The sequence below is a fragment of the Strigops habroptila genome, chromosome 12 (genome assembly GCF_004027225.2).
Source record: "Strigops habroptila isolate Jane chromosome 12, bStrHab1.2.pri, whole genome shotgun sequence".
NCBI classification, from domain to species: domain Eukaryota; kingdom Metazoa; phylum Chordata; class Aves; order Psittaciformes; family Psittacidae; genus Strigops; species Strigops habroptila.
The window spans coordinates 24040078-24054811 of record NC_044288.2 but is presented as its reverse complement, the minus strand read 5'-3'; the positions used below and the strand labels follow the sequence as shown (position 1 = coordinate 24054811).

Here is a 14734-nt window from a genome sequence, read left to right as displayed (position 1 = left end):
CGAAGAATCACATGGTAAGAATCTTGTTGATGTGGCTCCTATGAAAAAGGAGTTGCTTAATTTAGAGTCAGAAAGACACAGCTAAAGAGAGGTCTGTGTTCAGAGGAAATGCTTGTTCCTGACTGAGGTTAGAGGCTCCTAGAGGTACATAATTCCAGCGTGCAGGCTAAGACATGCCATCAGTGAATCACCAGTGCTATGGCAAAGAGAACATGATAGCTGCAGGTATTCTATTTTCCTCAAAAAACATGAAAAAAGACAGTTTCATAGCTGAATAACACAGACACAGACCTTGACAGGCAGCTGCATATCCAGTGTTAAGGCATTCTTGGTGTCTCTAAAACCTATGCGTCCTTAAGATCCAGGTCAGAGGCCCACTCTTTTCACAGAAGTGGCCATAGTTAGATTTACTGGGAAGCGGACTGTGGGAAAAAATTGAGCCTTCATTGTCTTTTGTCTGCTCCTCAACTTTGGCAAGGTTTGGGTCTACTCTGTATCAGCTACATAACAGAATTGCTGCTGCTTTTCTGATCTGAAAAATAGCTTTTTCATTTTCCTCCTATGAAAACAGGGGCTCGTATTGGTATTTATTTCTGGGTGCTCTAACTTGGCGTGGAAGTCATTGCAAGAAGACACACACAAAAGTACAATTTTCTCATGCACTGTATGATTAGTGGGCTGTAATAAACACATTGTAAGAAAGTCAGATTCGGAGTGCTGCATTTAAGGCATAATTGAAAAATAACATTGTCCTTTTTCCTTAAAATCAAAAGGATTTTTAATGACTTCATGATTTTCGTTTGCTGAAGAAGGCAATATCCTGACGTTTACAGACTTCAGTAGGCTTCAATATTATATGTAATCTTTCTTGAGGTCTCATTTAAATATGTCCTGCAGCATATTTTAACATGCACTGGTTTCTTGACCCTCTGTCTTTTCCATCAATCAGAAGGAGAGGTGTTCTTTGGAAGTAATCTATGATATCTGCTACAGAAGAAAAATCCTGTGGGATGGAAAAAAATGAGAAGGATATGGCACAAATGTCAGAATGATTCATAATTAGTAAAACCAAGCTTTTTTTTTTAAACTTTAAATATTTAGCAGTTTTATAACGTCCAGTAAATACTATCAGATCATGCTTGCCGTGATGAGCGCACCTGGAAGTTCAAAAAGATGACTGATAATTTCAGAGAGCTGTGGCTCGACCAGAACAGCGATACATGTGCTGCCCAGTCTGTCTGGTGCCAGGAAATCCAACCTGTACGCTGGATGGAATAAACCAGCTGTCTGGGTCCAAAGCAGTAAGGTTGGCAGATACGGATTTGCTCTCATCTGTTTACTTTCCTTATCTGGTATCCTAGTGGTAAACAAACATTCCTTAACCAGCTACATGGATTTCTAACAGCTGCATTCTATGGCTATCCCTTCATTCCCTGAAGGGAATCTGATTTCACTTACAGCAATAACATGTTCTATCAGGAATAACTCTAAGACAATAAGCAGAATTTCACTGAAGTAAAACAGCTGCCACGTTAAGTGGCCTGACAGTTAGGAACGAAACAGGAGATACCTTGAGATGAAGGGAAGTAGTGTGAAAAACACGTAGTACCTCTTTTCCTTTTAAGCCGGTTCCTAACAAGTATATGTGGTTTTGCTCCTGGTAACGAATCTGGATGTTGTATACTTTATCCCTGTACAACACCATGAGGACATACGGGTGAGTAGCGGTTTTTCTTGAGCTGTCTCTTACCAAGAATGTTCCATCCTGAAAGATGAAAAAATGAAGGATGACAAAAACCCATCGCTTCCAGGTTTGAGCAGCATAACAACCTGAACTAGAGCACTCCTCATAGAATCATAGAATCCCAGACTGGTTTGGGTTGGAAGGGACCTTAAAGCTTATCCAGTTCCAACCCCCTGGCATGGGCAAGGGCACTTTCCACTAGACCGGGTTGCTCCAAGCCCCATCCAGCCTGGCCTCATGTTTTTTAATGTTTTTTCTTTCTGAAATGTGGAGAAACTGCACTATTAAAGAGTTTAGATAATTTCTCTAATGTTTTATCTTTCAATTTGCTACTTAAAACTTTCCTGTCTGATACAAACGCAGATGTTTTAGGGAAGGGAAGAATGCTGTTCTGTGAGGGAGAGATTCCATTGAAGGAGGAAGTAAAATATCAAAGGCCAAACCTCACGTCACTTGAACCGGAAGAGAAGTTCATTTCTGGTAAGTGCCACTCAAGGTTCCTGTGTGATCTATTTACAGACAGCCTGAAGTAATGGTAGTGTCTGTGTCATTTTAGTAAAGGCAGTGATATTGTCCAGCCCCCTCCCTCTGCTTTTTTTCATTTCAGATCTTTTTTAACAAGTCTTCCATTGAAACACTCTTTCTTAAAGGCACTGAATGTGATCTGGGCCTTGGTACAAGTCATGGACATGTTGTTTGTGTCATCTTCAGCTCGTTGCATGTGCGGTCAAGCCTCGTAGGGTAAACAGATTTCCCACAGCGATGGGGTTCAGTTTGTTTTATCTCCACATGCACAGTTAAGCCTGGGTTTTATCTGTTTGAGTCTCTACTTCATTTTGCTGGTTAATGTGGCCTAGAAAAGGGTGGGATTCCTCTCATCTAACTCAAGCTATCTAAAACTTGGAAGTTGCAACAAATTCCTCACTGGTGACAGGGAGTTATTTCCAGAGAACAAGTCACTCCTCCTGAGAGAGGTGAGGTGAAACTGCTTTGTGGAGACACATCATTTATTCTCTTGGACCATGGAAACCAACAGCCTTCATGGCTGGTTTAGGCTAGACGTGTAACTTCTATGTGTGTAAAGATACTCAAGAAGCATCCCCCACTCCAAGTCTCTATACTGGCATTATAACCTTAGCCTGTTTTTTACCTTTGCTCTTCCCATATGACTGCTAGGACATCTAGCAAGGGGATGGTGGGAAGCACCAAGGATTTAAAGAGTACCTTGTTTATTTTCCGAAGAGCTGCTTCTGCTTCTGGACGGCTAACATAGGCAACGTACCATTCGTTATGTAGTGAGTCCTGGAGGGTGTGAGGGAGGAGAAAGCTGTCAAATTCATTAGCTTGTGATGTTAACAACTACAAATAGTAGAGAGAAATTGGGTTGTGAGGAACATTTGGGTTTATGTGCAGAATGGTATGTCTGAGGTAGTGAGCTTCAGGGATCATACCAGTATGGTGAGTGGCACTACATGATTTTACAATGATTTGTGCACTTGGATAAATCTGAACATATTACAGACCTAGTTGAAATATGTCTGCAAGTAAGCTGGGAAAACAGAAACTTCCAAATATTTTCGGTACAAGATAGATTCAAAGTGACATTTTCTCTTTTGTCTGCCTGGGACATGGTGGTGGCTTTTTTAATAATTATTTAATTTTTCCTTTTTTCACTATCATCTGAGGCAATCCTGCAGCCTTGCTGCAAAAATGCCATGTATGGTTGCCCAGCAGTGTTATCACCAGGAGTGGTTTACTCTAAACTTGTCATGTTTAAAGAAATGTGAAACAAAAATGCACTTAAAGGATATGAATCCTTTACACACTGAGGTTTTGTGGAAGGAGAACCCAATGAGTGATGGTAGTTGAAAGCAATTGTGCAAACCAAGTAATCCAGCAAACAAATATTTTTCTTATTTTGTTCTACTGGGGTTTTCCTATTGTCTTTCTTGGAGAAGACAAAATAAAGCACTAAAGTCAGCAAAGGAAACTGAAAGCACCTTCTGACATCCTGACAGCGACTACTTTCTAGAAAAACAACTTTGAAAAACCCTTCTCTCTTGAAATCACAACATTTGCTGTTCAGCAGTGATTGTTAATAGTTGTGATGTTTTGTACCTCATCTTCCACCATGTTAGCTTGGTGAGCAGTCTGTCTGCTAGGAATTGGCAGGGGAGGTCTTACGTCAGCTGCGCCTCTTGAAGGGGATCTGCTGTAGCTGCCTTCAAAGATAGAAAAGGAGCAAAAATGTTAAAATTGGGAAAATAATTTCATCTGTGGAGTGCATACAGGGAGTACAATCTGGATTTTGTGAGGCATGAAGAATTTCTATCACGTTGATGTTGAGACATTTTGAATTTATTTGAAATCAGATTTAGGCTGCTGTGTGAGACCCAGCTTCTTTGCATAAATTCGTCCTTGGTGCACAGGGACTTTAACTGAACTCCTGCAGTTCAGGTTTCCTTAAAACCAGGTGAACTTGAACTAGAGGTTACAACTTTTGAGCTTCTGTACCACAGTTATTCAGTTGAGAACAGCTCTGGTTTCTTAAGAGACAGATGTAATGTGTCTCTTTGCATTCCTTCATTCTGCCTTAGCATGAAGAAGGTACAAAATGTCACTGTAAGACATTGGCAGCTGTTAACGATACGTGAGAACTTATTTGCAAAGCAATCACTTTCTAAACTTCCTTTGTTTTTCACTTGTATTACAAGCTAAACATGCAGCATACTTCACATGGAAAGTGTTTGCTCCCTTTTTTGAGATTATTAGTATACCACAGTGACTTGCAGGTAATGTTGCTCAGCTCTCAGTATACGTAAAATATATATTTATATTATATGTATTTATCAGTATATATTAAAAAAGATGCTTATATGGGGTTTTGACAATGGTTTAGCTAGGCAGTAAGCCCAAACTTCATTGGAAAAAAACATCTTTGATTCAGGCTAAGTTACACAAGATGCCTTTCAGGAACTTGATGGTTTTCTGTTCACAGTCCAACCAGAAACATCCTTAGAGAAAAGCCATTATATTAACTGCACTGAAACCACCTTTCAACCTTCGGTCATTTTTTGTACAAAAAAGGCAGGAATGGAGGATACAAACCTAGATGTAAGCGTGGTGGTAGTGAGCCAGTTGAAGACCTGTTTCTAGCACTGTTTAAAAGGAAAACAAAGGAGTCAGTATAACTACAACACTGCTGTACAACATTTCTGTGCTCTGAGGAGCCTGTTCTACAGAACATGAGATCCTCTTGAGACCTATGCAGGATGAGGGTAGCCTGCTGTTTCCTCTTTCCTGTTTAAATGTAAGTAGACCCATCATTACGTCTCCATTCTTGGAGATATTCAAAAGCCATCGGGACATGGTGCTGGGCAGCTGTAGGTGACCCTGCTTGAGCAGGGGGGGTTGGACCAGGTGATGTCCAGAGATTCCTGGCCTCCTCAACAACTCTGTGATTCTCTGAGCTGACAGTGACCCTGAGTTCATACCCACACAACCGTAACACCTCCATGTGCCTATGATCTCCCTCCTGTATTCATTTTTATTCTTTTTTGTTAGAAAACCTGCAGTTTCTTTTATGGCCTGGTCACTTCATTGGGAACAAGCTGCCTGCACTCTTTTCCTTTACAGTTCGTATTTCTCTCCTGCCTAAATGAACTGCACAAAAAGCTCTGGGACGAATATGTTAATTATGTTTGCAGAACAAACCACACTGTCATGACTTGATTCATGGGAGAGAATCAGCCAAATGGGGCCTCTGCTATAGTAAAATTTGGCAACGCTGTTTGAATATAAGCAGAAGTGTTCATCATAGGAATAGTTCCTATTTGCATATGACCTTGCTGTTGCTACTGCAATATTTGTTCTACTGGGGTGTCAGCAGTTCCAGAGAATGATGGTATATGGGAGGAATTCATCAAAGAGCCATTAAAAAAATACAGAGCTTAGAAAATGTACTTGAGACTTGGACTCGAGGAGCCCCCTGTAACTCGTCAAAGCTTGGTCTGTTGCACACTACATCAGAAATCAAAATTTAATTAAGGGCTCTTCCAACTAGCAAATGAAGACATAGCAGTCTAATATTTGGCAGCTGAAGCTAGAAGGAAATCATAGTTGAAGCAAGGTTCACAATTTTAATAGGAATTTTAACGGTTAGAGTAAATTCCACGTTCAATTCTAGACAGCGAAGGTGGTGGGGTTTTAGTTCTGAAGCAATTAGTAGTCACAGCTATAGCACTTGGGCTCCTAGAGCAGAATTCTGTTAGAGAAGGACCTCTGCCCTACATCCTGCATAGGTTTGTATGATGATGATCCCTTCCCAAAACCGCTTGTCATTCTTAGGGATCCTGGAGACAATGGCAGAGAACAGAAGCATTGAACCATGTAGGCCCTAAAATACTGCCTTGACATAAACCTGAGAGATTTTTTATTTTGGTTGTCTTATGTCCACTATGTGCTTCACTGGATACAGAGCTTCAGTTACATGAGGGATTCTCTTTGATAGCAGGAACAACACAAATTATCATGTAGTGGAGGCAAGAGTATAGCCTGAAAAATAATGGACTGCTTCAAGTAGTTGGCTTGTGTTCACCTGAGAACCCTGTAGCCATCTACATACTATTATTTGCTAAATTGCAGAGATTCACAGGAATGACACAACAATGGGTGAAACAAACCTTTCTGCACCAGGCAGAGTGTTGGATCCTGGCTTAGGTGGAGGCTTGACAGATTTGGATGGGGCTGTATTGGAGCTGTATGGGGGCAAAGATATCTGTGGCACTGGTCTTTGGGGTGCAGCTGTGGAGAGGAAGAGAAGGAAATGTCAAACTTGTGAGACATTCTTAAATGAGGTAGAATGAAGAACTGCTGTTGCATTGCTGCTGTTTAACTAGATAAGCATAACGGAGGAAACTGTTCTATAAAATGTCCTTGATATGTTAGTTACAGATTGTAAGCTCATATGGTTAAGTGAGAACTTGATCTTAAGTATTAAAATTACAAATAAACTGGAATGGGCTTGAGCAACATTTCCATTTACATGTTCTACCTTCAGTTTTGGATAAGCCAAAATTCAGATAACTGCTGTAGAGCTGAAGGTGGTACATAACTATGCGTTCTCTTTTATGTTGCTTCTAAAAAGTGCACTTGAGGTTACCTTCTTGAACTTCATTCCTTTGTGAGATTTCTACCATATCATCATAAACAACAGCATAAAATAAAACATTTTCTTTCTGCAGTGTCCTCAGAAATCAACTACTGGTAGATGGGGAGCAGATTAACTGCACTCTGCACAGCTTAAACAGCCCTCTTCTTCATTGAGGCTTAGAGGCAGTGATAATTTATAGACTTGGCCAAATGTTCTGCTTCTGTTAGGGCATCACTTTACCAACTTCATTTTAGGAACCAGGATTCTGAAGTAATTTATAAATACCAGTATTGCATGAAACAAGTTCTACTTCTGTCCATTAGGGTAAATAACATGACACAGAAGGCCAGCAGGGTCTGACGGGATGTTTAGTTGCAGGCTGGGAGGGTACCAGGTCTACATGCCCAGCTGCCTGATGTTGTTTGATGCTGTGTGCAGACCACAAATCTCTAAAATGAAATGTATTTTAAAATAAGGAACCCTGCTGTCCTGTAAGTGGCTGAATGAAAGGTCTGTTAGCTATTGATTTCCTTTGTTTTGCAGCCTTGATATATACATCTGCAGGAGGTGCCTTATAAACACTCTACAACCTGTCAAGATGCCACCCCACATTTTGAAATGGCTTTAAAGAAACAACTTTGCAATCACTTTTTTCTTTTTAGAACTAAGACCAAGAAAGACTTAAAGTTTTAAAAATCACAGTAGAGATACTCACTGTCATCTTCTTCCTGGGGAGCCAAAAGAAAAGAAACATTAGCAATGTATTATAGCACAGGTCTTAGGAATATTTTACAAAACAAAACCCTGGAAGTTGCTGAATTTTGAGTATACAAGGACTCCAATTCTGTACTGTCACTTTCATCTAAACTGCTGGGGTTTCTATCTTCATCCAACACCAAATCATTTTTCAAGTTCTATTATTACAAATAAGGTGTGAGGTAGATGTCTCATACTGGATCTTGACCCAAAGTAGTAAGAAATTCTCAGAAGATGTAAACTTTCCCCATACCATCAAGAAGTGCAGGCTATGAGTTATCTGAAAGTGAACTCCTTAGGTCAGCTTAAGCTGGAAAAGAACCCCAAAACGCCCAAACCTAGTGTAAGCAAAATCACTTCTCCCGTGACAGAAAAAAATTCTGGTCTTATTATGTATCTGAGATAAAGTACTCTGGGAATAAACTGAGCTTGACGTAGAAGAACTGTTCAAAAAGAAACCATGAGTATTTTTTAGAACTGATAAAAGAAACGAGTTTACCTTTTCCAGAATTGTTATTTTTGTACAGGTACTTCATTTTATTGTAGTCCCTATACCTTTAAACATTTGCTTGGAGACTATACTTACTTGAGGTTTTTTGTGTGGTGGCCAACCCTGCCTGAAATGAAACAGAGAAAACAAAACATGAATCATAGGTGGAATGTTACTCGTGGACTTTGTGTGCATTGGGCTGTATTTTCAATGAAGACATGAATTTATATTAAGTATACAGACCTAATGAATCCAGAAACATTTTTTCCCCACATAAAAATATCTGAGATTCTAATTTTCAGCCATAAGATGTCACGCTAGTCCTTAGCCCATCTTGATTCTATCAACAAGGAAAACGTCTGATGAATTGATTATGAGATTAGAACTTAAAACAAGTTTTTACAATTATAGAACATTAGACGCAATTCTTGAACTTCTTTCTAGTACTTAGCAACACTGCTGGAGCACACGCTAAGCCTTCCAGTTATCCTTTCTCTGATAAATTATCCTGGCCGATTAGCAGATCTTGTTTACCTTCTTATCCTGTTTTAAGATCAGTCACACTCTTGAGCCCACAAGTTATCTAGAAAAATGCTGGAGAATGATCTAGTTCTGCTAAAGAATGCTGTTTGCTGTTGAGAAGGAGCTTTGCAGGTGAGTGAAATCAATGATAGGAAAGTAAAGCTTTCTTTTTCTACTGTCCTAAAAACAATAGTCAGAGAACTCATGAAGGAATGTTCCCTAGAGCAAAAACTTGATCCAGTCAAGTTCTTGATCACCTTTCTGTTTCAGTTTTAGTAAAAACCGCGGATCACACATTGCTTTGTGCAACTTGGCTGTTGCAGATGTGGCTGGGGAGATCTTTTTCTGCATTCACACTCTTCTGTTGCTTAGAACATGGCCCATGCATGTTCATGGAGCAAAACTGGTAACTACAGACACTGCTGTCATGCAGAGACAGTAAATTCTACTATCCTGTATTGCTTATCTGTATTTTTATTGGATTGAATTTATCCTTTATTAAATTTCAGTTAGATGAACACTTACTTTACAGGGGTTGGCTTCCTTAGAGGGGATGGATTGCCTCTTTCGTATCTGTCACTGGGTGGGACAGGAGGTTTTGGCATCATTGCTAGCTGTTCCCCCAGGGATCTAAAGCAGGAGCAAGGTGATGAAATAAAGGCAAAAAGCTGCTTACTAAGAAATAATTGGGTAATACTGGCAATGAGAGTCTCATCTCCAGAGGCAAAACTCTTACCTTAGCTGTGAAGCCAGAGGCTGTAAAGCAACAAGGAATAGTTAAGAGAATGTGTAAGTGTATCAAAATAGGTGAAAAATATCAATAAGCACCAAACAAAAAGACTTTACCTTTTCAGGAATGCTGGGCTTCCTCCCTGAAAATAGTAAAAGCTTACATTCAGAAAAGATGAAAGGTGAGATCATTAAAATTTCTATGAAAAAAACAAGTTTTGAGCATCATTGAAAGTGAATTTCGCAGATTGAAGCACTCGGCCTCCTGAGGTGTAAACCAGACAAATTTTTTGGCTTTGCAAGAAATGGCAAAACTGCGGTATCTCTTATTATACATTTCAAAGTGGCATGTTTTACAGTCATATTTTCTATGGTTCAACTTTGAATTACTGGATACTTTTATGCCATTTTATAACAAATGGAAGTGTTTAATAAATAAGAATCATAGAGTATTCTATTTAGATTCTCTGTAAAATGTGGTTTTCAGGTCTAAAATAAATACAATTTTTTTGCTATGTTTTTTCAGTTCTCAGCATTCTTTGAAGTCTAGATGCCAAATTACATAGAGTGATGTACGCAGTTTCATTAGCTTTGTGTGTAAAAGTTATTTCCTCTTTTAACCTACTAAATATTTCCTTGTTCACTTAAGTAATTGCCTCAAACCTTGTTCACTTAAGTAATTGCCTCAAACCTTTATTGCACAGGGAACTCCTAATGTCTTTCAGTTCAACTAGTCCTGAGTGAGGCTTGTGACTTCCTAGATACAATTTCTCTTGCTTTATAAGTACTGTTCACATTGTTTATTCATAAACAGATCACCATGTGTGTGATTAGATTACAGTACCTTTGGTTGAGCCTTGTTCATTTGCATGAATGATATTCAAACTGGTAATTTTGATAAATTAAAAACCCCATTGATATTAGCACAAGCAAATACTGACCTGGTCCAGGGCTTTCTCTTTCAAATGGTGGAGCAAGGCGATCCAGTGAGGGCTTTGTGCTTCTGTCTATAGAAGGAGCTGGGGCTAAACGCAACAGTTGTGTAAGATAATTTGCTGCTATAGGTCAGTATGGCTTTATTTTGCACAGCCATGAGCTGGTGTTACTTCTTACAATAACAACTGAGGCTACAAATAGTAGAAGAGAGTGGGGCTGAGGAGCAAAAATATAGCACTATATAGCATATGGGAAAAGCTTTATAAGGAGGAAACTAGCTCTACTTACGTTTCAAAGGCTTGATATTTCTGTCTCTACTCAAGTCATTGTTGTTTGGTAGAGGAGGAAAAGCTGGCAGCTAAAACAAATGTTTTACATATTGTTAAAGTGTGTCTTCACCTGTCTGTTTCAGTTTTAGTAAATTAACCCACCACACCACATCTGCCAAGCTTGGTCTCTGGTATAGCACAAGGAATAGGTCTCTGCTCATTGCAGGAAGGATGGAAGCCATTAGCGCTCCTGAAGAATGACCTACATGCATGGGGTTTTGTTACAGGCAGAGTTGTCTCCATCTGTTTTGTCTCACAAGTCATGCTCTACAGGGATTTTATTTTGGGGAGGGCATGAGTAAAGAAAAGAGCAAAGGAAAGAAATGAGAGCTTCAACAATGCTGTTGTGCCTTTTGTCCCTTTAATGCATTTGGTGCCAGTTTTGAAGTTAGGGGATGTAAATTTGAAGTTGGGAAATATATATTAAGTCTGTGTTACTGACTGTTGCTGGCTGAGGCAGAGGGAGAAAGGTCTGTTCTTTGTTTCTGAGAGAGCTGGGGTCAGATAGCACTGTGTTGTCAGCAGCTGCAAAAGATGTTGGCATCTAAAACTAGATTTGTCCAGACAGATGCATTCCAATGTTGTGGTTCCTGCTGGCAAATGAAATAGGTGAAGTATTAAGAAAGAAACATACAGAAGCACCTCTTCCGCCAAAGGAGGCTGGTACTGGGGATGGGCCGGGTCGCTGGGGTGGTACTGGAGGCTGTTGCGATGATCGAGTGGTTGGAGGTCTGTCTAGAGGAAACAGAAATCCCAAACTAAACAACTGCAGAGTTCGATTCTTTTATTCTCATTAGATCTTTATGAAAAAAGCCCTTGCAATAGCCTGTGTATTTAATATATCATAAAGATAGTGTTTTAGTAGGTAATGGACAGTTGCTTTGTGATCAGTGGTGTACTGGCAGGTTTGAAGCCACAGCTGCAGGCTGCTGAAGAATCAGACATGAAAACATTGCCAGCAGAGAAAGGGATGCTTTTTGCCATTGCTGTAACAGCTTGCTGTGTTCAAGGTTGCATGCTAGCGCTGATACAGTATGCCCATATGTTTAGCTTCGTACAAGTTCCGACCAAAGGCCTGAATGCACACATCACATGAAACTAACGAAACTAATATTTAACCCAACAGAGCTTGTCTGAAGTAGAAAATCAAGCTTTAAAAGTCACAGAGCCACCAGCATGCTGTAAGTCTGTCACTAAATCTCGTTCATGAACTACACTGCTGACTTCAAGGAAAAACTTTCTATATTCCATTACCAGACATGTCAAACATGGCTGATAATGTGTGAAAGTATCACTTACAAGTTATTAATAACACTTAATTTTTAGTAATTACCTATATAATCTGTGTTGTTTGCAAGTGACTTGGCAGGAAATATGACATTGTGGTGTGCTTCATCATTATTGGATGGAGGTGGCTCATAGCCATCACTGTCATGTTCCGCTTCCTCAGCTTCTTCTGTTGGTGATTCATAGTCAGCCTCATCTTCCTGTTCCTGGTTATCATCAGGGCTTTCATAGTCATCATCTTCATCCTGGCAAATATACATGAAAGATGATTGCTGTAACAGGATACTAATAAACATTCCAGTGCAGTTTCCTTGTGGCTTTTCACTGCGGTGTTTTTTGCTCTGGAGGATATAAAGTTTTTACAACCAGTTTGAGTGAAAAAATTCACTGTGGAAATAAAATGAGCAAAGGAGGCAGCATTTTCTTAATGCGTACAGCACTCACCAGCTTCAGAAAGGAAATGAGTATCATTTTATAAGTGCAGTGGAAGGTCAAGATAAGGTGCTTGCTTATTGAAATGCACAGTGCCTTTGTGTTAGTTAACAGACAAGGCACCCTGAAAATACACTGGAGCAGCAGTTGATGCCTGTTGGTACTCATTCTTACTTAATAACATGTGCTCTGCAACCTGCAACTCAACTCTTAAAAATACTTCAGAAAAAATGAGGTCTTTGGTATGGGTCCTGCTGCCTTCCGCTGACCAGAACCAAACCAGCTATATACAACTTGCAGGACCTAGGAAGAGCACAGTGAAAATATGGTAGTGGTCATTGCACACGTCTTCTGTGCAATCTGCCAAGGCTGCAAGGAAACGAATGCTTAGTTTGTCGTTGGTATCTTGGCTCAAATTCCCAGCTTAACTCTGCATTGGGGGCCTCTGTAGTTGGTTACTTTTACCTTTTGTGCTCTGAAATAGCAGCAAATCTCTTGCAAACTTAGTGGCAAGTGGGTTTGAAAAATCCCTCCCCGTTTTCTGCAAAAAACCATTGGCACTGGGCAGCGTAAGAGATGTGCATAAACCCATACTGTGCATCAGTCAGCTTATCCATTCAGCTGGCTGAGCTGTGGGTGCTTCCTATAGTGATGTTTACCAGAGCATTTTCTGTGCCAAAAAGCAAAAGGAACTTTTGCAGTCCAGTTGGCTTCAGAAAATCAGATTCTTCAACAAGTCAACTCTAAAGAATAAAATGGCAAGAATTTGCCATTGAGTAATACAGCAATCTGTCCTTTACCAGCCTCCTCTTCAAAGAGCTTGGAATCAGTATATAAAATTCATCAAAGGTTCTGTGGAGACCTGGTCGTAGGCTATGAGCTTCTACTGGAGCCAGTGGTATTGGACTGCCACTCTGAAGCACTGCCTTGAGTTACTGGGGGAGACCCTTTTCTGTATGGAGAAATCTGTGTGCTGCTACTCCAGTCATTCATGCTCCTCCTTCTCTTTCTCCTCATCCTAACACCTCCTGCCATTGCTCACTCCATCCATGCTGCTCAAAGTAGACAAAGTGAGAAAGGATAGGCCTTACAGAAGAGGAAATCCATTCAAACAGTAGGTTTTCTGGTTTTGTTAATCCTGATACTCACAAATGAAGACCAACCACCATCTTCTTGACCTGCATATCCTGTGTAAAGAAACATAACTTGAGGCTTCTTAGCATGCACAACTTTAAACTATCAAGATGTAACTTGATAAAAAGGACACAACAAATCCCAGATTGGTTCTGAACCACCATACTATATCACAGGAACAAGGCAGGTCTTTCAAAGGCAGGCAGGCATGAAAGGTACCTCAAATAGCATTCTGATTAAAACTAAGACTGTACCTATCCTTGTATGAGTTGATAAACATGCTATCACTTCAAGTTTGTCCTACACTTCAGTTTTAAATATCATTTGAGGTAGAATGCTTTCAGAATGAGCACAGACTTCTGATCTCTTTGTTTAATACTATTTTAGCTTTTATATCAAAAGGGGGTTTTTTATTCCAGTGGCACTGAGGAACATGGCAACTTGCAGAATTTTTAAGCGCTTGTGGCTGCTTAAGAAAGTGATTGAAATGAAAACTCAGGACATGTAGAAGCTTCCCTCTCTGATAGAAGGTGCTGTTAGGAGTAGGGGCAGGGGACGGAGGTGTTGGAACAGAAATACATAAGCACCGATACTGTATGTTGGGTTAAAGAAAGGCAGTTAGTGGATGCTCATGTAAATTGCTCTGCTCCTGCTTTTCTTCACCATTTTTTCATATTTTAACAGTATTTTTTCCTACTGGTTCTCCTGTAACTGCTCTTTATTCTTATTGCAACCTCTCCATGCTCTCATCTTTGCCTGTTGGTTGTTTTGGGTTCTGTCCCCTTGTCCCCTCCCTCCTCCTCCCCCCATTTACTGTGCCCTGCAAGGATTAACTTAGTATTTTAATATCTTAAGCACTTTTTGTTGTTAGAGGCTCTTTACCAGTCCACACTCACCTGGGGCTTCAGGACTTTTTTGTGTTTGGGCCCTACAACAAAGATAGATACAAAAAAATTAAATTCCTTCCATTTGCAATTCTTAAAAGTTTGAAGCATCCTAAAATCTGTTGTGAATAAAGGTAACACTTAGCTTTAGCAGTAGAATGAACTTTGCATAGATGAGTTTAACTCTGCCCAAAATGCCAAAACCACATTGCTTTATTCTTCACGTACAGGATCCTAATGTAAGCTAAACTGTCTTGAAACAAATTCAAGTCACTGAGGTCAAGTGTTTAGAAACAAGAGGACTCAGAAAATAAATCTACCAGGGCCCTCAGTCCTGAA

General features: G+C 39.9%; 1 protein-coding gene across 1 annotated transcript in view; it reads right to left on the bottom strand.

The window, feature by feature from the left end:
• Positions 1 to 213: 213 nt before the first annotated feature.
• LCP2 (lymphocyte cytosolic protein 2) overlaps positions 214 to 14734 on the bottom strand; it is a 30352-nt gene continuing 15831 nt past the window's right edge. The window contains exons 5-21 of the mRNA XM_030504449.1: positions 14408 to 14439; positions 13527 to 13564; positions 11992 to 12190; positions 11293 to 11393; positions 10618 to 10687; positions 10335 to 10418; positions 9511 to 9536; positions 9401 to 9420; positions 9190 to 9294; positions 8239 to 8269; positions 7612 to 7624; positions 6427 to 6547; positions 4853 to 4902; positions 3863 to 3966; positions 2969 to 3046; positions 1610 to 1765; positions 214 to 1003 (exon numbers count right to left, since the gene is read on the bottom strand). Coding sequence (XP_030360309.1) covers positions 881 to 1003; positions 1610 to 1765; positions 2969 to 3046; positions 3863 to 3966; positions 4853 to 4902; positions 6427 to 6547; positions 7612 to 7624; positions 8239 to 8269; positions 9190 to 9294; positions 9401 to 9420; positions 9511 to 9536; positions 10335 to 10418; positions 10618 to 10687; positions 11293 to 11393; positions 11992 to 12190; positions 13527 to 13564; positions 14408 to 14439 — 1351 coding nt within the window. The 3' untranslated portion in view covers positions 214 to 880. The remainder of the gene's footprint in view (positions 1004 to 1609; positions 1766 to 2968; positions 3047 to 3862; positions 3967 to 4852; positions 4903 to 6426; positions 6548 to 7611; positions 7625 to 8238; positions 8270 to 9189; positions 9295 to 9400; positions 9421 to 9510; positions 9537 to 10334; positions 10419 to 10617; positions 10688 to 11292; positions 11394 to 11991; positions 12191 to 13526; positions 13565 to 14407; positions 14440 to 14734) is intronic.